General features: G+C 43.8%; 1 protein-coding gene across 1 annotated transcript; it reads left to right on the forward strand.

Annotated features, from left to right (window-relative positions):
• Positions 1–3,075: 3,075 nt before the first annotated feature.
• Dnajc25 (DnaJ heat shock protein family (Hsp40) member C25) lies at positions 3,076–25,886 on the forward strand. The gene is made up of 4 exons (XM_052176555.1): positions 3,076–3,479; positions 18,080–18,232; positions 20,394–20,864; positions 23,209–25,886. The coding sequence occupies exons 1-4, from the start codon at positions 3,153–3,155 to the stop codon at positions 23,329–23,331; spliced, it is 1,074 nt and encodes a 357-aa protein (XP_052032515.1). The 5' UTR covers positions 3,076–3,152; the 3' UTR covers positions 23,332–25,886.
• Positions 25,887–26,148: the final 262 nt, after the last annotated feature.

Genomic DNA, 26,148 nt, shown 5'->3' on the forward strand with positions numbered 1-26,148 from the left:
TTCATGTTCAGAACTTGTTTTGTTTCAGAAGGATACAGTGGTTCACAGACAGGGCAGATTTCAGGAAACTGTCACCAAATCTGACTTAATTGAGATTAGAAGATCCTTTGAACATATTTTCTCTTGATACCTGCCAAAATTTAAACTGTATAGTTAGCTAAAACAAATTTAAAAAAAAAAAAATCAAAGCTTTCAACTTGATAGAAAAATTTCCAAGAGTAGGCATTGGGTTGATTTTAAATTTCTCCTTTAATCCATTTGACTCTCTTGGCATTAGAAAAGTATTTCAGTCATAGATTCTGTGGAAGGTTAGGCAAACAGACCATTAAAGCTATGGATTTTTGGCCAAAGACATGCAAGAGTGTGCGGGAGTGATAGTACCCTCTGGTGGACAGTTTGGGAACTGTCTGCAGTCTGTTGGGTGCGTGGGAACAAACTGGGGAAACAGGACCAGGAAGACTCTTCTTCCAAAATCTCTGCCCAGCAATATTTTTCTGTGGCTTTCTAGTGGCCACAGGCAAGAAGTCATATCCTAGTAGCTTCAGGACATAGACACAATAGGTATGCATTGTCTGAACTATTATTTTTCTGTTTATTCCAAATATGAATGCTAGAAGAGTGGGAGAATCAGAAAAACAACGTTCTTACTGTGAGTGATTAGCGAGTTAAGCGGCACCAAATAGTGACTATGAGGAGGACTGTAGTTAACACAGGGAGAGTTTTTTCCTTAAGTGAATGGGTTTCAGAAACAATAGGGAAAATACACATTAACCTTTTTCTTTCTTTCTCCTTTTCTTTCTTTCAGAAAGATTACACCATGTAACCCAGGCTAGCTTCAATATCTTGATCCTATACCTTTATATCTTGAATGCTAGGTTTATAGGTATGCACACAACTCACAACTTTTTTTCTTTTCTTTTCTTTTTTTTTTTTTTTTTTTTTTTTTGGTTTTGGTTTTTGGTTATTGGTTTTTGGAGACAGAGTTTCTCTGTGTACCCCTGGCTGTCCTGGAACTCACTCTGTAGATCAGGCTGGCCTTGAACTCAGAAATCCACCTGCCTCTGCCTCCCAAGTGCTGGGATTAAAGGTGTGTGCCACCACTGCCCGGCTCACTCACAACTCTTAGAATTTCCCTCTTTATAAAAAGTAGGCATATGTTGAGAAGGCCAAAGAGAGATTACATTCATACAAGTCTGGCTAAATCAAATAATAGGGCAAATCACGAAATTGATGTTTCCACACTATAAACCATGTCTCTACGTCATTAGGGCAGAGTTAATGGTGTGCTTGCAGTGAGGTACACATGATAAATATCACCAAAAAGAAGTCCAAAACAGTGTTTTTAAAAATCAACTTTTTAAAATACAGTTTAAAAAATAATTATAAGGAGCTGGAGAGATAGCTCAGCGGTTAAGAGTACTAACTGTTCTTTCAGAAGTCCTGAGTTCACTTCCCAGCAACCACATGGTGGCTCACAAGCATCTGTAATGGGAGCTGGTGCCCTCTTCTGGTGAATCTGAAGAGAGCAACAATGCACTCACATAAAACTTTAAAAAGTCAAGCATGGTGGCTCATGCTTTAACCTCATTACTCAAGAGGCAGAGGTGGTAATAAAAACTTCCCACCTTGGAAAAAGTATTTGTATTTGGCTCACTTTTATGAACTGATTTGAAATAACTGAGGTTTATAGAGAACTAAGGTGCATATTGACACTAGAAAAAAATTTGTGTTCCTTCTGAATATCTAACATTGCCTATCAAATCTTCACTTGGTGTACAGACTAATCCCAAATGATAGATTCCAAATACAGTTGTTAGCCAGCTGCCAATCATAGATCTGGGAAACTATAGAGTCAGTCATGGGGGATATACTAGTCATGGTTAATCATTATCAACCCAACTGGATTTAGAATCATTGTGGAAGCACATCTCTGAGTGGGTGAGGATGTTTTCCAGCAGGGTTAAACTGAGGTAAGAGCCTGGACATCACCATGCAGTAAGGTGTCGGCTCAAATAAAAAAGAGAAAATAAATTGGGCACTTTTTTCATTTCTTTATTCTGATTGCAGATAACCTGTAACTAGTTACTTTGTTGCCAAGCCTTCCAGACTTCAGGGCTATATTCCTAGACCGATAACCCCAAATAAACCCTTCCTCTTTTATGTTGCTGCTTGCAGGCATTTGGTCACAGCAACAAATAAATTATACATTTAGAAATTGTTGTTCAAAAAAAAAAGAAAGAAAGAAAGAAAGAAAGAAAAAAGAAAAAAACCGGGTAGTGGTAGCACACAACTTTAATCCCATCACTTGGGAGGCAGAGACAGATTTCTGGGTTCAAGACCAGCTTGGTTTACAGAGTTCCAGGCCAGCCAGGGTTACACAGAGAAACCCTGTCTCAAAAAAATCAGAGAGAGAGAGAGAGAGAGAGAGAGAGAGAGAGAGAAGAGAGAGAGAGAAACTGTTTATCTGAAATTCATATTTAGTGGTGGAGCATCTCCTCATTTCCCTTAAGGCATTTGCAAGATCTTAAGCTGTATTTTGATTGTCACAATTAGCGTGAATGCTGTTACTGACAATTTTGTGGACCGTATGGGGACACTACTAAACGTTTTAAATCCTCCAGGCAAATAATTATTTTCCCTAATATAAATAAGCAGAGAAACAGGGAACTGAAAGGTCACCGACTTTCAGGGTTCCTGGGAGAGAGGCAATGCAATTGTCTAAGTTCATCTTCAGTTTGGGTTGCGGGGTGGGGGCGGTGTCCAGGCCTGGAGACAGGATGCCAGAGCCGAGAGTTCCTGCGGTTAAAGTCGCAGCGGATGAAGTCGCGAGGTCGAAAAGGTGGCGTGTGGCTATTCCTGCGCGAGGACTGTGCCGCCTAGGAGCGCCTCAGACGGACAGACACGTACCTCAGCCTCAGAACAGACTACTGAGCTACCAAGGTTACTAGGCTCCGCATCACACAGAAAGCCGCGGGAGGCTACGGCGTCCTTCTCCCCTAGCAACGTGCGAGGACGGAAGTGACTGAAGCGCCACGCCCCCTGCGCCTGCGCACGGGCGCGGACTGCTGACGTGGATCGGCAGCGGGGCCGTGCCCGGCGCCGAGGAGAGCTGCGGCTGCCGCTGTGCTGGCAGAGCGGCGAGCGAGGCGGGGATGGCGGCGCGGCTCGCTTCGCGCGGGGGACCCAGGGCTGCCGGCCAGCGCCCATGGCTGCTGCTGGCGCCGCTGCTGCTAGCCCCGCTGCTGGCGCGGCCCGCCGAGGCCCTGGTGGAAGGACTGTACTGCGGCACGCGCGACTGCTACGAGGTGCTGGGCGTGAGCCGCTCGGCCAGCAAGGCGGAGATCGCGCGGGCCTACCGCCAGCTGGCCCGGCGCTACCACCCCGATCGCTACCGGCCCGAGCCCGGGGACGGCCCCGGGGGCGCGCCGCCGAGCGCTGAGGCTTTCCTGCTAGTGGCGACCGCCTACGAGACGCTCAAGGTGAGGCTCGCGGGCGCAGATGGGTGGACGGGGATTTGGGTGTCCTAACCGGGTGATCAGGTCCTCCACGACCCCAGCACACTGCCGCCGCCTGGACCTTTAGGAGGTTCACGTTTCCCACGTGTCCGTGAGAAAGAATCACCTCTGCCCCTTAGCCAGCTTGGCCACCTCCTTGAGGACAATTTTGGAGGACAGCCAGTTCTGTTTTTGGACAGTTGTTAGGCAAAGCTTTGCACTTATTTAATTTTTGGTGTAAAAAGCATTCTGATAACCTGAGGTGCATGCTCGGAAAACAGGGTGATTGTCAGTGCTAGGATCTGGGACCCAGGACAGGACAGAAAGGTCTGAAATGCTGAGTATTAACTGATCCTGAAATACTGAGTATTAAGTGATCGTGCCAACTTGATAGGGCAGAAGTTTGGCCTCAGGGATAATGTCAATGATGACATTTAGCTTAGGTCTAAAGAACTAGAAAAACACACACAAAACTGAACTTTCAGTCCGAAGGCTGGACTATGATTTTTGGTTCTAACACCCCTCCCCCTCAGTGACCTTGGATAGTTCTTTCTTACTATCCATCTAACGACTTGGGGCAGAAGACTGAGTATTACTAGTAGGAAAAAACTTTTTTGGATGTGCATAGTGATCTGACAAAGGTTTTATTGCGTACTGTGGATGTAGGGAGATTTAGCCTGGTACCCTTTTCTTTGGTTACTGCAGTATATATAAGAAGTCACCTGTTATAAGTCGTGCTTGATGGAGGAGGTATTTCTGTTTCAAGAGCCCCATCAGGAGACTGCAGCAGCAGCACATAGCTGTGTTTCCATCCTAGCTGTGTTTCTTTCATAGGGTTTTTTGTTTTTTGTTTTTTTTTTTTGGTCATTGTTGTTGTTTTGTTTTGTTTTCCAGCCTGCTTGGAATGACTATTTTGGATAGCTGTGTTAATGGTGGATTAGTCCTCCAGATTAACTTTACAGAGTTGAAAAGTCTGAGTCAAATTCCTTTTCTTTCAGGCTTAGAGCAGTTTGACATTTGGAGCTATTAAGAGTGTGCTTCACTTACTAAGTTCTCACCAGCCTGTGAGACTACAGTTTTATTGACACGTTGAGGCATGGACGAGCAGTTAGAAAGGGGCTGACATTAGAGGGCTTAGTCCCCATTATTAGAGCATAGAATGAGTGAGAGAACAGGCTTTAGAAAAACCAGAAAGAACTTGCTCCACCTGGAATAGGCCAGCACATGAACCCCAACTGTTGGCTGAGGAATGTGTGGTTCTGTGTTGTGGACGTGGTGCACTAGGGGCTTTGCCTAGAACGCTGCCTGTACAGAGAACAACAAAAGTGCTAGCAAACCTAGGTTTGTGGGGCAGGAGGTGAGCAGGTAGGCTCCGCGTGGGAATGGTGAGTGTGTTCTTAAGAACTTTGAGAACAAGTGCCAGGAGTAAAGTGTAGTGACAGCAGATGACATTCTCAGTGGGAGGACTCCTAGGACTCAAAATAGTTTTGCCATTTTCTCAGAGATACTGTTTCCAAGGCCTAATCTGGTTGTTCTGGGTGGTTGCTTCTAAAGGTTTCCACCTAAAGTCAAGAACTGATTCATCAGCAAATAAAAAGCTAGATTAAAACCTTTCGTCCACTCAAGAACAAGGGGCTTCCAGGCAGTTACAAAGTATGTTGTCCAGCCTGGTGGCACATAATTCTCATCCCAGCGCTTGGGAGCCAGAGGCGGGCAGATCTCTGAGTTTGAGACCAGACTGTTCTACAAAGCAAGTTCCTGGATAGCTGGGCTACACAGAGAAACCCTGCCTCCAAATACATACATACATACATACATACATACATACCACCCCACCCGCTCAAAAAAAAAAAAAAGCCTAGGGTTTCTAGAGAAAGTATCATTTTTCTTGACTCTGACCAGGTGTTTGCAGCTCCCAACACCTCCAACACCTCCCAGCAGGGAGCTAGAAAGGGCTTGGCACCTGTGGAGAAAGGCCAGCCCTGGGGAGTGCTCTAGCTCCAGCCCTGCGGCAAGACACAGCAGAACTCTGAAAATAACCTGGTGAGAATTTAGATCTGAGCATAGCTTCAGCTCTCCAGGGAGCAGTGATGGGACCTCCTCTGCTCCTTATATTGCCTTCACCTGGAAAAGGACTTTAAAAGCCGTGGGTCGGTTGCCTGATGTGTATTTCTGTCATGCTGGAGAGGCGAGAAAGCTGGTTCGTAGGGCCGGCTTGTCTTCCTCTTATCCCACGGAGGCCCTGCAGATGTAATCACTGTTTTGTCTGTATTATATCCTTAGTATGGAACAAGGGTATGTGGGGGATTAGAAATCTAGATGAACTTTGCTGGGAACAGGTCAGGTAGACTGGCTGGTAGGGGAAACTCCCAGGGGCTCTGGGCTCTAGGATAGAAAAGGCACCCCGGGGCCTGCCACTAAGTGTTGAGCATAATGCGTCCTTCGTGTTTGATGGCTGTGGATTGTGCTTCTGGGGTGGTTTGCTCATATAAATGCCCCTTCAGAGCAAGGTGAGCAAGGTGGGCTTTGGTTCCTTCCTACTGTTTAGTTGTTGTTGTTGTTTATTAAAAATAAGTACAGAATAGGATTTATTACAAATAATGAGAAAAGAAGGTAAGACACTTACTTGGTCATTACTAATTCAGGAACAAATGATTCTGCCTGTGCGAGAGGAGATTGAGGAAAACCCAGAGAAGAGGTGGGTGATGGAGGGCAAAGGCCGTGTGCAGAGGCTTATGCAAGGTTACGCTTGGTTCCTGTTAGCAAGTCCTTTACAGTTCTGCATCACGACATGCCTCCAGACAGTTGTGATCTCACACAGGGCTGTTTGAGTCAAGCTAATACAACTTGGTATGCATTTTTGGCTATTGGGGATTGAGAGAAATCCTAGACTTTGGAAGTGGACTCACTAGCTCAGTCAGCAGACTCTGCTGAGGTGGAGTACTCTGGTCTGGCCATGGGTCCTGCAGTGGCTATAGCACTTATCACACTGAGTGTAAATTTCAGGAGCCCTTCTCTTGCAATAAACATGCCCGATTGTCATGTGTGTCCACAGGACCTAGCACAATGTCTGGCACATCAGATAGTGAGTATTAGTTAAACTCTCATTTGGAAAGGTCAGACAGGGTGGAAATTGGAACTGTCTCTGCCTTTTGACACGGTTATGTGCAGCTGACTTTGCTGTTTCATTCAAACTGTGATTTTAGAATAGACAAATAACATGACCCCCAGATGGCTGGGAGTGAAGCAGCCTGCAGGAGAGCAAACCTGCACTTTCCACTGTTTTTAGGGCTTTAAAATGAGAGCAAAAATAACTGTGAATGCAGGTTAAAAAAAAATTGGATTAAAAAAACAGGAAATAGCACAGAGTAAGCAAATGCAGGAACAGCTAGGAAAGATTCAATTAGAACAGTTATGGTTGGTAAGAGATGAAAAAGTAGACTTGGACCACGCTTCACAACATGACAAGAACATAGAGAAGGTCACAGGAATATTCTGGTGTGAAGGTTATCTGATTAAAAGTTGAGAGTCGTGTAAAGAGATTAGATCTGTCTTGGAAGCGAGGCTTCACAAGAACAATGCTTCTTTTTCTTTTTATCAGTGACTGAGGTGGCAGAACTCCTAGCACTTAGAAAATTTGGCAAAAGGAGGATTTTGCACTCCCTGCCCTGTGCTGTGACTTACTGCTGGTTTCTTACTGAGATTTCTGACCCTGTCTTTTCCTGTGCTGGCACAGGTGCTAGGGAGGAGACAATGGAAGGTACAGTTCTCTCTCCCTGGTTTTTTTTGTTTGTTTGTTTTGTTTTTAAGCCAAGAATTGAATTTTGTATATGAGCTATATACCCAGAGCTTGCTTCTTTCTTTCTTTCCTTTCTTTCTTTCTTTTCTTTCTTTCTTTCTTCCTTCCTTCCTTCCTTCCTTCCTTCCTTCCTTCCTTCCTTCCTTCCTTCCTTCGTTCCTTCCTTCTTCTTCTTTATTTTTATTTATTTATTTATTTTGAGATAAGGTCTCACTATGTTACTTTAGCTGTCCTGGAACTCCATGCAGATCAGATTGGCCTTGAACTCACAGAGATTCTGCTACCTCTGCCTCCTGATTAAAAGCAATACCACTATGCTGGCTTAGACTATTTAGGTGGGTAGGTGAGTAGGTAGGTAGGTAGGTAGGTGGGTGGGTGGGTGGGTAGGTTTAGCTTGTCTCCGCTCCGCTTGGTTTGGAGGCAGGCCTTACATAGCTTAGGCTGACTAGCTAAAGCTTTGAACCTCTTATCCATACGCTCGGCCTCCCACGGTTTATAGGCTGTTCCATGACACATACCCATTTTTTTTCAATTTTAATTTTTTAAGAATTTTTTAGCCTGGCGGGTGGCGCATGCCTTTAATCCCAGCACTTGGGTGGCAAAGGCAAGCAGATTTCTGAGTTCGAGGTCCAGCCTGGTCTACAGAGTGAGTTCCAGGACAGCCAGGGCTACACAGAGAAACCCTGTCTCGAAAAATACCCAAAAAAAAAAAAAATAATAATTTTGATGCAACACTGATCTAAGTTACTCAGGCCTTGAACTCACTACATAGCAGATAGATCTTTAGCCTTATAATTATTCTTTCTTAGTCTTCCAAGTAGCTGAGATTACAGGTTTGAGGCCCCAGGGTCAGCTTGACTTTAAGCGTTTATTAAGTGTAGGGAGACAGATACTTACTGTGTGGCCATGCTTTGCCTACAGTCTATACTACAGTTCATGTTTCAGTAGGAGAAGGAAGCAATTATTCTCGGGGGATTAGAGACAACTAGGCGTACCCTGGTAGCTAGGTCTGAAAGAAAGTCACCATGGTTGGCAGTGGAGGGCATTCCTGACAGAAGGAAAGCCCGAGTAACAGAAATGCAGAGTCAAGTGTTCAAGGTCCCAGGGGAGGTACTTTCCCCCCAGAGACTGTTTTAGGGAGAAAAAGCTGACTACACTTTCAACATTCCAAATCTTTACAGTCCTGAAGATTCTAACCAGTGATTCATAGGACTTGGTATAATTAGCTGTCTGTGCCCATGGGTTCTTCATTCAGGGATTCAACCTCACTTAGATGCAAAACATCTGGAGGGGTAGAGCAATGCCTGGGCTTTGAGGTATAGCTCAGCTGGTAGACAGCCTGCATGCAAGCGTGAGGCTCTTGGGTTTGATCTCTAGCACTGTAAAAACTTGGTGTGGTAGCACACACCTAGGAAGGTCAGCAGTTCAAGGCCATCCTTGATTACACAAGAACTTTGAGGCTAGCCTGTGCTGCATCAAAATAACTGCACCACACATAGATATGCCTTTTCTTTGTCTTCTAGATCACACACTGGGACGACTGTGGCTTAGCACTTCCATTGTATTAGGTATTGTTAACTGAGGATGTAGGTTATATGTAAATGTGCTGTTTTATATACGGGATTGAGCATCTCAGGATTTAAGTATGTTCTGAGACCACAGACTCAAAATCCCCCTCCGCATTCATACTGAAGCATGACTGTCATGAAAATATGTAAATATCTATTACAGTTATGATAGTAATAACCAACCACATTCAGTGGCCCTTAGAGAGCAGTGCTTCTCAGCCTTCCTAAGCTTCGGCCCTTGAATCCAGTTCTTCATTTTGTGGTGACCCCAACCATAAAATTATTTCTTTACTACTTCATAACTAATTTTGCTGCTGTTATAAATTGTAATGTAAATATCCGATACGCAGGATATCTGATATGTGACCAGCAGGGTTGAGAACCACTGCTATAGATCATAGATTGAAGATGGTTTTAATTTCCCGTGTCTGCTCTGATGGAGCACGAGTTCCTGCAACAGTTGTAAGGACTGTGAGGCCCTGCCTGTGGTTAGTCGCAAGGTGTGATGTGGTTGGTGACTTCCTGTGGGCTGGGAAAGGCATGATAGCATTTGTACTGTATTTCCTTTCAGAACTTCTCTTACTGATCCCTTAACTCCAGTTGTTATTGCCCATTCTGTCTGAGGCTGATCTGTATATCATATGCTTAATTCTGATGTTGTGATTATCAAGTGTGAGCTTGTCAGCCACTAATCAAAGCACTTGATCAACCGCAAATTCCTAACGTGATATAATTCTAGTCAAGAACTGACTACTTGACAAAGTAATCCCAGTTGCTCAGGCTGAATCCAGGACCTCATGTGTACTAATTAGGCAAGTGTCCCACCACCGATCTCTGTCCCGAGCCCCAGCAGTTGGCATTTTAACTTCTCTCATGCAGATTTATGATGAGGAAGTTCTAGTATAGAAAGAAGAGTGCAAAGACCTTTACTGAATTTTTTGTAAACTTCTTTTCATAGATCTGTTTCTTGATTCTATATTCTAGACCTTGTAGAATACATGGGAGGGAAACTACTTCAAAAGACTCAGTTTGGGGTCAGATGATGAATGGCCTGCTCTCCCTCTTTCGAGATAGTCATTATGTAGCTGAAGAGGATGGATGGCCTTGGACTTCTTTCTGAGCCTCCAGCTTCCACCTCAGAAGTACTAGTGCTGCAGGGCTGCACCACTGTGCCTGTTTCTGTTTAGATCCGTTTTTATTGTTGTTGTTCTTGTTGTGTGTATAGTGTTTGTGGCTTGCTCCTTACCCACTGAGAGCCAAGCTCCCCAGGCCCCAGGTCTGGTTCTGTGCAGTGCTAGGGATCAATCCCTGTGTTTTAGGGTGTTCTAGGCAAGCCCTGCCAACTGAGCTGTGCCCTCTGCTCAAATCTTCAGGCTTTGCTCAAAAGCTTGAACTTGCTATTTTGAGCAGTTACAGCAGGTTTTAAGATGGAAAAATAACACAGTCTTACGTTTATTTCAGAGAACAGCTCAAAGAAAGTGCTGAGATGTATTGGGGACTACAAACCTGCAGGCATAAGCAGGTGTTGCTTTGTGACTGACCAGGCCATTGCTCATGGAAGCAGCTCTCGTGAGCAGTGACTGACTTGGCAGCCTGGAGCCAGCAGCATAGTGCACTGTGGATCAGAGCACCGGGATTAACTGTTCATCCAGTTCACCGTAGCTGCTGCACATGGCTCCAATCTGCTGAGCCTTGGCTCGTGACTTTCGTTGTCAGGGAAAATGGTCTCCAGGAGTTGAGCATCATTCTGTATCTCTTTGTGTGTTAACGAAATTATAAAGAGGCTGGCTCAGTCCTAAGCTGCTAATTTCTTGCAATGCTTAATAAATTCTATTCCACCTCAGTGTTCTTTTTAAAGAGTTTTGCAAAAAAAAACAAAACAAAACTGTGGCTGGCTTCACATCTGTATAATCCTCCTCTCTCAGTCTTCAGAGTCACAGGGATTACAGATGCTGTTGCTTCTCTGCTCTTTCTAGCCACTTTTTCAATCATTACTTAGTTTTTTCCAATTTGTTGTTTTCATTATACATTATTTTTTGGTGCTGGAGATTAAAGTGAAGGATTTGGGTGTGCTAGGCAAGGACTCTGCCATGGAACTGGACACCGAACCTTCCTAGTCTGTGCTTTACTCTTTCTTTCTTTTTTGGGGGAGGGGGGTTGTTGTTGTTTGTTTTTTGGTTTTTCGAGACAGGGTTTCTCTTTACCCCTGGCTGTCCTGGAACTCACTCTGAAGACCAGGCTGGCCTCGAACTCAGAAATCCGCCTGTCTCTGCCTCCCAAGTGCTGGGATTCAAGGTGTGCGCCACCACCGCCCTGCTGAACTTTACTTTTTCTTAGGCTTCTGTCTTTGTGTATTCTTGTCTGTCTTTAAGCTCTATGGGTTTTGGGTTGTGTGTGCATGTGAACAGATGCCTGAGTAGTAACGTGTGGTATGTGTACATATATGTCTGAGTGATGTGGAAGCCAAGGGTTGACATAAATGTTCGGTTCCTTCTGTAATCACTTTGCATTTTTTGTTGTTTTTTGAGACAGGGTCTCTCTGTGTGGTCCTGGCTGCCCTGGAACTCACTCTGTAGACCAGGCTGGTCTTGAACTCAAAGAGATCTGCTTCTTTTGCTTTGTGCTTCTTTTGCTTCCTGCTTCCTGAGTAGCAGGGATTAAAGGAGTGAGTGTGCCATCACCACCTGGTCCACTCTTTACCTTCTTTTCTGAGACAAGGTCTCTCCTGAACCTGAAGCGAGTTGATTTAAGCCTAGCCAGCTTGCTGGAGCTTCTGTCCTTCCTCTCCACATGCTGAGCATCAGGGCCACACGGCCCGCGTGCCCACCCACTGCTCATGCTCGTCCAGCACAGCCCTGCCCACAGAGCCATCTCCCAGGCCCTCAGAGCTCCTTCACCTCACTGCACCGCTCACTTGACTTTTAAGCATTGGCTCCAACTCCTGCCTGTTTGGCCAGCTTGGTTTTTCAACAGCCTCTTATCTGTAGCACAAATAGTTTTGCTAGCCAGGCGGTGGTGGTGCACACCTGTAATCCCAGCACTCTAGGAGGCAGAGGCAGGAGGATTTCTGAGTTCGAGGCCAGCCTGGTCTACAGAGTGAGTTCCAGGACAGCCAGGGCTACACAGATAAACCCTGTCTCGAAAAAACCAAAAAACAAAAAAAAACAAACAAACAAACAAACAAAATACCCAAAACCCAAATAGTTTTGCTTACTTTGTTAAAGACTAAACTTTAAAAGAGAATGCTGCTTATCACACAGGTATAAAAAGAGTGTGTGTCAGAGACTGTGGTCTAACTCACTAACTGATACTGACATTCGAAAGAGAAAAGTTGTAGCACATTTTACTATCTGATAGGAATTGCCTCTCACTGGATACAGTTTTCCTTATGAGAACAAATTATTAGCATCATTACCAGGTTTTCACAAGTTACTTCATCTTGACAGTTAATGGAGGCTGTTGGTAAACAAAGCCCATTTCTCCACAGTAGTCCGTAAACAAGCCCTGGAGACTCCAGGAGTGCAGGTATATCTGGCCATGTCTTCCCTTCCCGTTTCTCAACCTCCAGACTTGCTTCCTAGTCCTTCATTCTTACTTGGGTCACATATTCATTATAATTAGAAGCTTCAGTGTCGTGTTCAGTATCTCCTTAGATTTTGTTTGTTTTGGTTGGGTTTTTTGGAGACAGGTTTTCTCTATCTGCTGTCCTGGAACTCACTGTGTAGTCCAGGCTAGCTTCAAGTTCACAGACATCCACATGCCTCTGTCTCCTGAGTGCTGGGATCAAAGTGTGTGCTACTACACTGGGCTCCTTTGATTGTTGTATATCCTTTTAATTATATATCCTTTATATTCTATTTACTCACTAAAAGCTATTCCTTATTGATCTTTTTCCTTTCCTTTTTTTTGGGGGGGGTTGTTGTTTTTTTTTTGGGGGGGGGGGGGGTTCGAGACAGGGTTTCTCTGTATAGCCCTGGCTCTCCTGGAACTCACTCTCTAGACCAGGCTGGCCTCGAATTCAGAAATTTGCCTGCCTCTGCCTCCCAAGTGCTGGTATTAAAGGCTTGTGCCACCACTGCCGGTTTCCTTTCCTTTTTGTTTTTTTTTTTTTTTTGGATTTGTTTTCAAACTAATGCAACAGAAATGTCTTGAAAATAAACAGTTATACTTTATGCAGTTGTCCTCATAATTTGAAGCATTTCACTTTTAAACATCAGAGACGATAACTAACTTACTTTCTAGTTCTTTGCTACTGCTTCCTAAATATCCCCATTGCTCCACTCTTCAGAGCCTTTGTACCTTAGCTCTTGGTCCTGATCCCTGCAACAGGGTCCAACACTTCTCACCCACTTTTAAAGACCCAGTTCTTACCTCGCTTTATCTCTCCTGTGAACCTCATTGCCTGTGAACCTCAGTTCTTTGGTAGCGCATGAAATTGTGCTTTTTGTTTGCTAGAGTCTTCTAAAAAGGGGATTCTTGAGGCTAAGGCGGTATCTTGCTGGTGTTTTCATCTCCCCTGTGTTTAACCCAGGGCTAATCCCTGTGTTCTGTTTTGCTGAATAGGAGGATTAAAAAATCTCAGGTTGAGTCCATACCTATCCCATTAGCTGAGACAGAGCAGGCTTGGGTTTGGGCTTGTGGAGTTGTGGTTGTTTATGTTCTGTTTAGAATATATTCAAGACAGTTGAGAGTAGGAGAAGCCAGGGGAAGTAGATGTGTCACTAGTGCATAGAAGGTTGAATCATGGACTCTGTAGAGACATTAGAATGAGAAGACAGGTAAGGCAGTTGCACTTGTGACTGACAGGCGGACAGGGAACAAGAAAGAACGTAAGACTGATAGCAGAGAACGTAAAGAACGTAAGTCTTCTTTTAATCATTTTGAAGCATCATCGTGTGTGTGTGTGTGTGTGTGTGTGTGTGTGTGTGTGTGTGTAGGCACACACGCGTGCATGCTAATAAGATTAATATGTATTTTAAAGAATGAACAAAATATAATTACAATTACATATATTCTTAATTCTTGTCCTTTGCCATGAGAAAGTGCTTTCCCCATTCTGTATAATAGAACATTTTGTTGTAAAACTGTCTGCAGTATCTTACAATGCAATTCGTGTTTCTTGAAAGAAAGCAGTGCATACCTTCTTTTAAGCCAAGGACGCAGCCGGTTTGTTCTGGGTGGGGGCGGTCATTGCTGTGAGAGAAGGAAGGCTCGGTGCTGCTTTGCGTGGGTTTCCTTTGCTCACTGTTGATGTAGATGTTGGTGGTTGTATTCCAGTCCTCCTGCGTATGCCCAGAGGATTGGGGATGGACCGACACCAGCAGAAGCACCACTTACCTGTAGACATTAGAACAAGGAGTGTATTGCCCTGCTTGTCGAGGCTCAGGACAGGAAGACACAAGTATAAGTTTTGATTTTGGAAAGAAGTTGGAATCTCCTGACCCTGGGACCTTATGATCCACAATATTGCTGAAAGAAAAAGTACTACCTTATTGAAAGGTAAGCTCTCAAACTGTTCAACATGTTTTAGCCACAGTAGCGTATTTTCCTAAGCTGTGAAGTCCAGCAGTCATTTCTGTCAGGCTGACAGTTTTGTGATATCATACTCATCCAGCCTCGCTGGTGAGCTGCAGACCTGTGTGGCTGGAGCAAGATGTAAGAGGAGGGGAACTGAGAGCCCTCTCTCAGCTTTGAAAGGACACACTGACTGCCAGGCACTGAGCTAGGCCCTGGGTCTGTAGAGATGAATGGACACTGCACTACTTCCCTCCTAAGAAATTCCCATTCAAGGATAAGAAAAGCCCTAATGACTACACTGTGATAAGTGCTATAATAAATAGGTTCTCAGTGTAACTGAGTGTTCCGGGAGTGAGGGAGTGTAGCTCAGTGGTAGAGCACCTGCCTAGCAAGATCAAGGGCCTGGGTGCGGTCCTCATCACCACAAAAATCACCACCGCTGTTTGAAGCAGCGGCATTCATGATTTCTAGTAACTCATAAGGTTAACAAAGGCATAGGCTTTAATTTAGAGAGTGTTAAGTGTTCAAAGACACGAGAAAACACATGGCATTGGAAGAGTGTACCAAAACCAGAAACTGCCGTCTGCCTGCTGGGGTAGAAACTCGGTAGGTGAGTTAGGGCAGGCGTGGAGCCTTGTTGCTTGCCAAGGAAATTTAAATCCGACCGTGAGGAAACCTAGGGACCATTCATATGAGAAACCTAGGAACCTCGTTTCTAAGATATTTTATGGGGGAAGCTATACATTAATAATGTACCTTAGTTCTCTAGTATGGTCCCCTAAAAGAAAGTTCAGCTTCTTGTTTGGTCTTTACCTATTTGTTCTTGGTAGCTGTGTGTCTTAAGCTTTGTAGGTTACTGAAGAATAGGATTTTTACCTCTGTCTATTGATAGAACTTTGTACTAATGTCCAATATTTTTTAAATTGCATGAATGCTTTCGCTCAAAGATCATTTTCATTTTGTAGAACAGAAAGGTTTTATAGCGAGAGTTAAGTAAAAGGAGTAAATGATAGAGCGTGGAGGTGGCCTGCGTTTTACTCTCTAAAAACCAGAACAGGCGTGTGCAGTTATGGTGCCCCTTAGAGGAAGGAACCATCCTAAGGGAAGTTAGGTGTGGCCCTGGGCCCTTTCCCAGTGTTGTGTAGTGTCAGGCCTTAGGAAGCTCGGCATAGACCCGAGGAGAGGTGGGCATGAGGTGAGCGGAGTCGCTGCTGGGGCTTCGGCCACCAGGCTCCCAGGAGTCCAGTACCTCGAGTCGTAAGAAGATGGGGGCTGGGGAGGTCTGGATGTAACGCTTTAGCAGGAGCAGCATCTGTGCTCCATGGAACGTGAACTTCCCTGAGAAGGGGGAGAGAAGAGTGCATAGCCACACAAGTTAGAGTCCATGGGCCAGGTTTCACAGGCCTTGCTATGAGCTTCAACTGGGAGTGCAACCCACCAGCCTGAACCTGACTTCAGTGTGACATTTGGTTTCAAAATTAGGTGCAATATAGTCGGAGCACAAAGATTCTTGCCTGGGTTAAATCACGTTTCAGGCCTAGTGAGGACATTTCTATAGAATTAGCCACCAGAACCAAAAACATGGTGGGAGAAGGGGGAAGTGCCAAAAGGACGGACACCTCAAGAGATGTGGGCTTCAGTGCTCAGGGCTGCCTGCCTGTGTGAGTGCTGTAGAGACGGCTCCCTCCTCGGTTAGAAGCTCTGGACAGTGCTGGCTTGGTAAGGAATAGTAAGTACATCGATGGCAGAGACTGCCATGAGAAGCCCTTTGATACAAGAACATACGTGAACATGTGTGAATCTGAAGGCAGTGTCAGCCCGAGCCCAGGCTTGCTTTATGTAAGCAGACACTCTTGCCCTGGTCCTCCGCATGGTCTCATACAGCGTTTAAAGATAACCCGTGACTCCTCAATACCAGCGCTCTTACACTAGTGAGACTTAAAATATTTTAAGTATGATCAAATGTGGGATAACTTTTATTGAGCACTCTTACTAAAGTTCAGAGGGTTTTTTTTTTATTTACTTTAATTTATTTAATATATATGAGTGTTCTATATGCATGCCAGAAGAGGACATCAGACCCCATTATAGATGGTTGTGAGCCACCATGTGGTTGCTGGGAATTAAACTCAGGACCCCTGGGAGAGCAGGTAGTATTCTTAACCACTCCGCCATCTCTCCAGCACTAAGTTCAGAGTTCTTTATAGAAAATAACACATGATGATTTTAGTAAACACAGAAGAGTTTATCGTTAGCCAACTTGTTATTTTAAGTATAAGAAAATACATATTGCAGGACTCAAAAGAAGACAGCCTTTGAACAGACCCCGGGCATCTGCCCACAGTGACAAGGCACTGGGTACTGCATGATAGATGAGCAGTTTAAACTAGAAGGGCACTTCTCCGATTATTATCATTATTTTGCAATGGTTTCTATTGCATACCATATAGAAAACAAAGACTTAGACTTGGTCTTAGTCTTTACCATTTTTATAAAATGAGACAAGTTGAAAATTAGGTTTCTTTTGAGATAAAACTGAGTCTAATATGCTCCTAGATAACTCAATAAAATGTTTATCTGTTAGATCTTGACTACATAAGAAAATTAAAGAGATTTTTAAGAAGTGTTACTGTGATGGGGTGATGCTGAGAGAGGGAGTTGAAAGTGCTTGTTCTGTGTAAGCATGAGGACCTGAGTTCAGATCCCCAGAACCCACATAGACAGGGTGTGGCACTGTGCGTCTGTAAACCCGGGCTTCTACACAACACTAGTGAGGTGGAAGGGAGCTAGGAGAATCCCTGCAGGCATGCAGGTCATCGAGCTTGGGAGTCATCAGGAAGCAGGGAGAGTCTGTCTCAAGCGAGGTAGCAAGTAAGGACTACCATTGCGCTGTCCTCTGACGGACGGCCACACCTGCTGTGGTGCTCACATGCTGTTCTCGTGCACACAGATGTGTGTACATGCAAACCCACACACATCATAAACAAAATGAAGTGCATACATCCCTAAAACATTTTGGAATTCTTTGGACAGATTCTATATGAATAGGAAAGAGAGGTCACCTTATCTATGAGGTGGCTGTGTCACTGTTTTAGTAAGTACTGCACATCTGCAAGGAGACTGCGTGGTGGCATCTGATATCAGAGCAGCCGTGGACACGCTAGGACAGGCAGCATCTCTTTTTACAAAGGAAGAATGAAGCTCTAAGAAAGGTCACAAATCCAGACTTTGACTTTTGTGTTGTCTCAGAGCTGTCTCAGTGTTCCTAGACACGTTTAGGCACAGACTGGCTTTACCTACTTTTTGATATCTTATTCATTGTTTTCCACAGAAAACTTTCTACACAAAGCTGGGACCTGATTGTGAATATAAATAGGAGATGAGCCATATCTCCTTCCTGTGGCTTATGAATAATCAGAATGCCCTTAAGTTACAGGGGTTTTGTAGTGTAGTTAGCTGAAGGTTAGCTGTTATCAAAGTGTTGGATTATCCAAGAACACTAATAATACTAAAGAATTTAGGGAGTGTTTTTATTCTGTCTTTATATCTAACATAAGGTTAGTACACATACCTCTAAGAGTAAGGAAAGTTTTTCGATTTGATATTTATATCTTTCATAGTTATAAAATCCAAAGTTAACAGATTACAGACTGAGGCTCTTAAGGAAATATGACATGAAATCGAATCTGCTCACTTTACAGGATGAAGAGACGCGGAAGGATTATGACTACATGCTGGACCACCCGGAAGAGTACTATAGCCATTACTACCACTACTACAGCAGGCGCCTCGCCCCAAAAGTGGATGTCAGGGTGGTGATTTTGGTCAGCGTGTGTGCCATTTCAATGTTTCAGGTGTGTATTCATGAATATATATAGTTCTGTGTATAAATATATTTTTGTTGCCTTATGCCATTAAATCTGTATTATTAATATACTTTGTAGATTGTTTTCTAGATGAGATTTGTGTTTTAGGATATTTTTCCCTTGGAAATACTCATTATGCATGGTGCTATATCACATGATAGGTCTCTTCATTATACATGAGCACACCCTGTCCCTGCCCTGTAGCAGGGGAATCTTCGTCATCAGGAAGTCTAAGGAACTAGTGATGACTAGTTACCAGTTGTTTTTCTAATGCTATGATAAAATACCAGAATGAAAATAACTTAGAGAAGGAAGAATTAGCCGTGGCTTATGGTTCCAGAGGGGGTTCTCAGTTCCAGAGGGAGTTCTCGCAGTGAGGAGGGCATGGTAGCAGGTGGTCTGAAGAGGAAGCTGCCTGATACATTTCACCTCAGCTCATCATGCGGAAAGCGGAGAGCTGTAAACTCTGAAAGCACGCCCCAGGCTCGTACTTCTCCAGCAAGACTCCATACCCTAGATGGTTCAGACCCTCCCAAACAGTGCCACTGAACACTTGACATCACAGGGACAGTTTACATTCAAATCACCTCAGATACCATTGCATGCTACAAAACAAAAGAAAACATTTTTTCTCTTCTTCCTCCTAAGAGTATTTAGCTACCACATAACAGCCAGATCATATCAGTTTTATAGGACTTTTCAGCCATTTCTCATAGACTTGGGAAAAGCTGAGAACACCTTTACCGTGGCCTAACGAGGCTGGCTTCCCATTGGCTGATGTCAGCAGTGCTTGCCCACATTAGCACTCGCAGACCACACTGTCCTGCATCCCAGGAGGAGCTGCTCCCACATTCAGAGACTCACAGGAGTCGAAGCTCAGCCTGGAGTGATGTCTTCCCTGTTGTTCTTAAACTAACCACACTTGTGCTCGTCTGGAGGAAGAGAGCTCATCAGGAAGAAAATAGTCAGCAAGTTTGAGAATTTTAGTTTTAAAAAGCTTTATTTCTAGTTTATGTGTATCTGTGTTGGCCTGCATGTATGCGTGTGTAACCCCAGGGTGCCTAGTGTCTCTGGAGGCCAGCAGAGGGTGTCAGGCTTCCTGCTCCTGGAGTTACAGGTGGCTGTGTGTATAGAAAAGCTTGGGCTTTCCCTTTGTCTACCTCAGTTCCCGAATGATGAGTGACATGGAGCCTTACTGATTATTCCTGCCTAGCTTGCTCCCTAACTAGCTCCTAACTCAGTGAACACATCTGTACTATCGCATGTCTGCCACAGGGCTGCTTCCCTCTCTGCAGCTTCTGAGTCTGACTATCTCCCAGAATTCCAATCTCCTGGAACGCCCACCTTCTACTTCCTGCCTTTTGCTGATAGGCCATCAGCTTTTGATTGACAGGTGTTGCTTCTACTCTTTACATGAGACATTGTCCCTATAGTTGTGTGAGCTGGAAAACTAACGGAGGTGCTCAGAAGGATCATGTGTTCTTAACCTTTGAGCTTTCTCTCTAGCCCTGGAGATTGCTTCTCTTGGTTAACTGCTTGAAACAATATTCAGTTTATATAAGAAAAATTCTTACTAAACAGTGAGGGGCTATATTTCAACTTACTAGCATTTGTAGATGTATTGTCCTCCCCTTCCCCCTGCTGTTCCTGTAGATCCCAGGGTGTTACTCTTTTGGCGCTGAAGCACGTGTGTGCTGGGTGAGAGCCAAAGGAGTAGAATTCAGATAGAATTCTCTACTCGAGGCTTGGTTTCCCAAGATGGTAAGCGTTCCTGTAGCAACCTTGTAGATGGTTTAGGAAAGAGAAAAAGGAATAAAGTTGCCCGAGGTTACACCCTGTCCAAGTTTTAAACAAATGTTTTACTAGCTGTTATCAGGGAGGTGTATCACTAATGAAGATCTTCGAGGTCACTATTGTTCCTGGTTTTCTTAGATAGGCTCTTTCCACTTCGCCCTGGTTGGCTCCAACAGCGATACTGCTGCCTCCCCTGCTGCCTCCCCGGGCTTAGAGCAGGGCTCAGCACACCGGCTGAGGTCCTCAGTTGCAGGCAGGGGGTTTCTGGGGCGCATTCACAGGAATTTCTGCTGTTGCTTTCTTTTGATGAATTTTGCTAATAAAGTGACTTATTTTTTCATATTTTATGTTCTAGTATTTCAGCTGGTGGAATAGCTACAATAAAGCAATCAGCTACCTAGCCACAGTGCCCAAGTACCGCATCCAGGCAACAGAAATCGCGAAGGAGCAGGGACTGCTCAAAAAAGCCAAAGAAAAAGGGAAAAACAAGAAGTCCAAAGAAGAAATCCGTGACGAGGAGGAGAACATCATAAAGAACATTATAAAAAGTAAAATAGACATAAAGGGAGGCTACCAGAAACCTCAAGTTCGGGACCTCCTCTTGTTTCAAGTCATCCTCGCCCCTGTTCATCTGTGCTCGTACATAGCCTGGTATTGCCGGTGGGTCTACAACTTTAACATCAAAGGCAAAGAGTACGGGGAGGAGGAGAGACTCTACATCATCCGGAAATCTATGAAGATGTCTCAGTCTCAGTTTGACAGCCTGGAGGACCATCAGAAAGAGATGTTTCTCAAGCGGGAGCTTTGGATAAAGGAGAATTATGAGGTGAGTGCCAGCAGCTGCCCTCAGAACACGGACTCTGCCACACCACAGTTCTGCGGAGCCAGGTCAGGAGTCCTAGAGTTCAAAGATCAACGCAGCTCCTACTATTATTGAGAATGTGGCTGTGTTTTATAGTGGGACAGTGGGTGTTTAACTTGAATTTGGTGTTTTGCTTTTTCTTTTGTAAAGCTGTACTCAAAACACTCTAATCAGCTAATCCTGGTGAAAACTAAGAGTAATCTGTCAGACTGCAGTGCAGTGACATGTGCACAGCCAGTCTGGGTGATTTCTATTCTTTGCACTAATTAAACTTTTCCTTTCCAAAAACCCAAAACAGGAAGGAAGGAAGGAAGGAAGGAAGGAAGGAAGGGAGGGAGGGAGGGAGGGAGGGAGGGAGGGAGGGAGGGAGGGAAGGGAGGGAGGGAGGGAGGGAGGGAGGGAGGGAGGGAGGGAGGGAGGGAGGGAGGGAAGGAAGGAAGGAAGGAAGGAAGGAAGGAAGGAAGGAAGGAAGGAAGGAAGGAAGGAAGGAGGGAAGGGAAGGGAAGGGGGAAGGGAAGGGAGAAAGAAAGGAAGAAAGAAATTTTGTTAAAATAATTGTTTATTTCAAAATACATAAGCATAGAATCTTCTGAATAGTACTACCACATTTTGTAATGTTATTTGCTTTTAATTCAAATCAAGTTATTGTAATGCCTTTAAACCTGGGATATTTTATCATTAAGTGTTATTTTTCACTATTACCAGCTACAGAAGTTATTCAGAGTAGCTCAGTTATTTAGCCACAGTGCTGAAGACTCCCGAGTTCTGGAGACAGTGATTGGAATGTAAGAATATAAGCATTGAGCACATGAAAGATTCTTCAGAAATTTAAGAAACATTAGATGTTACATTCTTTTGTAGTCAACTTCATTTTGTATGTAATGTTCAAGATAAGTTTTTATTGAGAGTAAAATTAGTAGGAGTTGTCAGATGTTTAGCAAGCAAATATATTCCTGAATATAAATTACCTAAAAATGAGAGATGAAGTATAGTAATTTAGCTCTTAAAACTATTTGAAGAACTGGGTTGGCTGTGTAGCCAAGCCCCTGCCTCACAGACATGACTGCCTTAGCTTGGTCCCTCAGAAACCCCATGGACTTGTGAGGACAGGTGGATTTCAGATGCTCATCGGCTGGCCGGCCAACCACATCCCAGAGCTCTGGGTTCAGTGAGAGAGGCTGGGATGGTGGAGAAAAGTCACGTCCACCAACCTCTGCAGGCTCCACGTGCGCACACCCATATTTATAAGCACGCACATGATCACTATGTCCACATAGGCACACACAACCACAGCTTTTTGAAAGATTTTTGCTATAAACCCTGTCTTTTCAGATCATTGTATTGGACTGAATTATTATGAGGTTTTATAGGTCATTGCTTACAATATTTGAAAACAATTTTTAAAAATTAATGTGGCTATAAAACTGGCTGTAAGAAGTTTATCATTTAGCTTTGGTTGAAAGCTTCAAGAAATACTAGAAATTCATTTTTTTAAAAAGATTTATTTATTTTCTGTATATGAGTACACTGTAGCTGTACAGGTGGCTGTGAGCCATCATGTGGTTGCTGGGAATTGAACTCAGGACCTCTCCTCACTCTGGCCCCACTAGCTCCGGCCTCGCACACTCTGACCCAAAGATTTATTTTTTTTGTTATATGTTAGTATACTGTAAATGTCTTCAGACACACCAGAAGAGGGTGTCCGATCTCATTATGGATGGTTGTGAGCCGCCATGTGGTTGCTAGGATTTGAACTCAGGATCTTTGGAAGAGCTGTCAGTGCTCTTAACCACTTGGTAAGCCATGTCTCCAGCCAGAAATTCTTGATTCTTAACTTATGTGATTTGTACAACCTTCTTTGGTAACTTTAGAGAAAAACATCCCTAATAATTATCTTTGAGAAGTATATTTAAATTCAGTTTGGAGGCAAATGTATATATAAGGCCAATTTGTTCTTTGGTTGGGGAAAAAAATATTAATTTAAGCCAGGTCCAAGGATGGTATTTGCCTGTATATGATCCTAGACATTAGAAGGGCTAAGACAGAGGATTATGAGTTGAAAGCTAATCTGAATTACTCATCAAGGTCCAAAAGTAGCCAGCCTGGGCTACATTGCAAGACCCCATCACAAAAACAAAGCAGAGACCTGGAAGCTCTTGCTTTTCTCACTCCGGATACTCAGGTACTTCAGTGTTCGAGTCAGTCTCCAGGCAGCAGAGACCATGCTCACCTCAACTAGGACTGCCATCAAACCAGTGCGGGTCTCTCTTTGTGTCATAAGGTCACTTAGTGCTGTGTGTGCTCCTAGGTCTACAAGCAGGAACAAGAGGAAGAATTAAAGAAAAAATTGGCAAATGACCCCCGGTGGAAGCGGTACCGCAGGTGGATGAAGAACGAGGGGCCTGGCCGGCTGACCTTTGTGGACGACTGAAGACGCCGCGCCAGGCTCGGCTGTGACGTCGCTTGCACGGCAGTTATTTGGAAATGTGTCTGCTGCTCTCAGCAGCATCTAGCGTTCACAAGTGTATGATTAAACAGAATAATGTAGAAATTTCAACTTTCCCTTAAAACTTTATACTGAAGACATTTATGATGGTTCAATTTTTATAATCTATTTGTGGATTTTGTTTAAAAATATTGACATGGGGACTTATTAGTTACCATTTAAAATTTTATATGTTTAGTTAAATTTGACATGAAATTTATTAGATGCCATTTAAAACTTCTGTGTGAAGTGTTTCTTCTTCAAGAGTGTTTGCTTATGTTTTCATAATGCTACATTTTCCTCCTTTCCTGGTCTCTATTTTTACAAAAAACAACTAACAGAACAGTTACAACAGCACTTGATCAGATTATTGTGTCTTTCTGGACACAGTTTCTCCGGGAGAATCACTCAGTACCATACTGTCCTTACTGTAGCCCTTACAGGTTTGAGTATATTCAACGTATTCTCTAGGAGAGTATTCCAGAACCTCTGCAGTTCCTGCCCAGTGATGCTACTCGTGATAAGATCAGAAACTCTCCAGGAGAGTGAGTCACATCATGTCCTTCTGGGATGTTTTCAATTACAGTCTCATTATAGGACTGTTTCTCAAACATTTCTGCAGAGGGGACCTTGTGAAAAGGTCTTTTATACCACCGTCTTGCTGCCTCCCTCCCTCTTCCCTCTCCCTTTCTCTTTTTCTCTCTCTGTCTCTCTTCCTTCCCTCCCTCCCTCTCCCCCTTTATGTGCATTTGTGCCAGAGAGAAGACAGGCGTGGCTACGTTGCTCCCACCCTCTAGGGTATAAGTGTGTCTTTATACCTATGGAAATGAACATAAATGGCAGAATAACTGAGTCAAACCTGATACTTATCAAAGTACCATATACACTCATACCCAGTGCTCCTGTTCAAGATCTACCCTACTGCTTCATATTAATAAAATGGTTGTGATACAGCTTGCTGCCTGGTAGGCTATATGAAGATTAACATATTGCTTTTGTAGCATATACTTGTAAAGATTAGTATGACATATAAATCTGAAGGATTTACTTCTAAGTGAAGTAAATTGATCCTTTTAAAAGCTCAGCCCAGGGACCAGATAGCTTGGTTGGTAAAGTGCTTCCTTACAAACAATGGGGACTGAATTTGTAAACACCTCCCCCCTTCTCATGTAAAATATACCAGACAATGGTGCCAGCTCAAACTGAGCCTGTCTCAGAAAACAAGGTGGAGAACACCTGAAAATGAGAACCAAGCGTGTACTCTGCCCCCCACACTTGTATATCTACACACACACATACACACACACACACACACACACACACACAGAGGCACACAAAGCTCAGCCCAAATTACATCCATGAGTCCATCCTTGCCAATTAGCCAGAAGACTTGCAGTTATTTTAATGTGAATGAACAATTTCAATTGCTAATTACAAGGATAGAATTTGACCAGGCTGTCAGTGGGGCTCTTTGTAGCTCTGGGTTTCTGAAATAATATAATTTTTAGAGTTCTGTAAACTTTAGTTGGAAATGTTTGTGTGTTCATTATTCTTTCGGGTTGTGGAGAATCATAGAGTTAGCACCTGTTGCTCATTATTATCTAAGAACAAATTTATGTCATAGGGACCAGAAAGAAATACCAGTGCCTCACCATTTTCCAAATGTCTCTGATTGCCTGTATTTTTCTAGGTTCATTTCTGGTACTCTGACAAACATCATGACAGAAAGCAGTAGAAGGAGGAAAGGGTTTCTGTGGCTTACAGTTGCAGGTCACAGTCCATCATTCTAGTGAGAGGCGGAAACTCAAACAGCTTGTAGTATCATTCCCACACCAGCAAGGAAAGATATGTGTGTCTTTGCCTCTCTCGTTGTCCAGCATTTCTTTCCTTGCTAGGGGATGGTGCTGCCTGCAGCTGGCTGGGGCTTCCTATGTCACTAAATTATCAAGGCCATCCCCCAGACAGGCCCACCTCAATGAGGTCCTGTTCACAGTTGATTTGAAGTCATCAGGTTGACAGTAAAGACTGACTCGAACACCTTTTGTAAGGAGAAGAGAGATGTTCAGCCAATGGAGACTCTATGTATCTCTGGATATTCTTTTGTCTGTCTTTTTTTTTTACTTCTGTATTCTGTTTCTAGAATTGTCTGCTAAAGGCTGCTTATGTGGGAGCTTGGGCATGGTCATTTCGTGAATCAAAGTGGACTCTTAATAGAAAGATGGTGGGTTTCCCCTTCCCTCTGTTCACTGTGCTTCAGATTCTCAGGATGAAGGAAAGGCCATTGCTTGCAGCAGTCACTGCACTTCACCTTAGTCTTCCACCAAAATCTCTTCATTTTAGAGACATCCAAGAAGACTTGAGGCCCTTACAGCCCTGTTAGTGCAGGGAGGGGGCTGTCAGAGCGTGACTGTTCATTGCTGCTTATTTCTCATCAGTTCTTGTAATTGAAGTCTTCAAAATTACCATGTGGGTTTTATTCATATAAATGCCTTCCTTACAGATCTGCTAATAGTCCTTTCTTCATTGGTGTGTAATGAGTTCTCCAGTTTCTGTAAGTTGATCCCTTCATGGATCAGCAAGATCAACAACACAGTAGAACCGGCCATCCTGTCAAAAGCAATCCGCAGATTCAAAGGGGTCCCCATCAAAAATTCTAACACAATTCTTTACAGATCTTGAAAGACAATGCTCAATTTCATATAGAAAAACAAAAAACCCAGGATAGCTAAAACAATCCTAAGCAATAACAGAACTTCTAGAGGT

The sequence above is a fragment of the Apodemus sylvaticus genome, chromosome 3, assembly GCF_947179515.1.
Source record: "Apodemus sylvaticus chromosome 3, mApoSyl1.1, whole genome shotgun sequence".
NCBI lineage: Eukaryota > Metazoa > Chordata > Mammalia > Rodentia > Muridae > Apodemus > Apodemus sylvaticus.

Coding starts and splice junctions, on each gene's coding strand:
- Dnajc25 (XM_052176555.1), top strand. CDS start 3,153: ATGGCGGCGCGGCTCGCTTCGCGCGGGGGACCCAGGGCTGCCGGCCAG. Junction 3,480..18,079: donor CCGCCTACGAGACGCTCAAG/GTGAGGCTCGCG, acceptor CTCACTTTACAG/GATGAAGAGACGCGGAAGGA. Junction 18,233..20,393: donor GTGCCATTTCAATGTTTCAG/GTGTGTATTCAT, acceptor TTTATGTTCTAG/TATTTCAGCTGGTGGAATAG.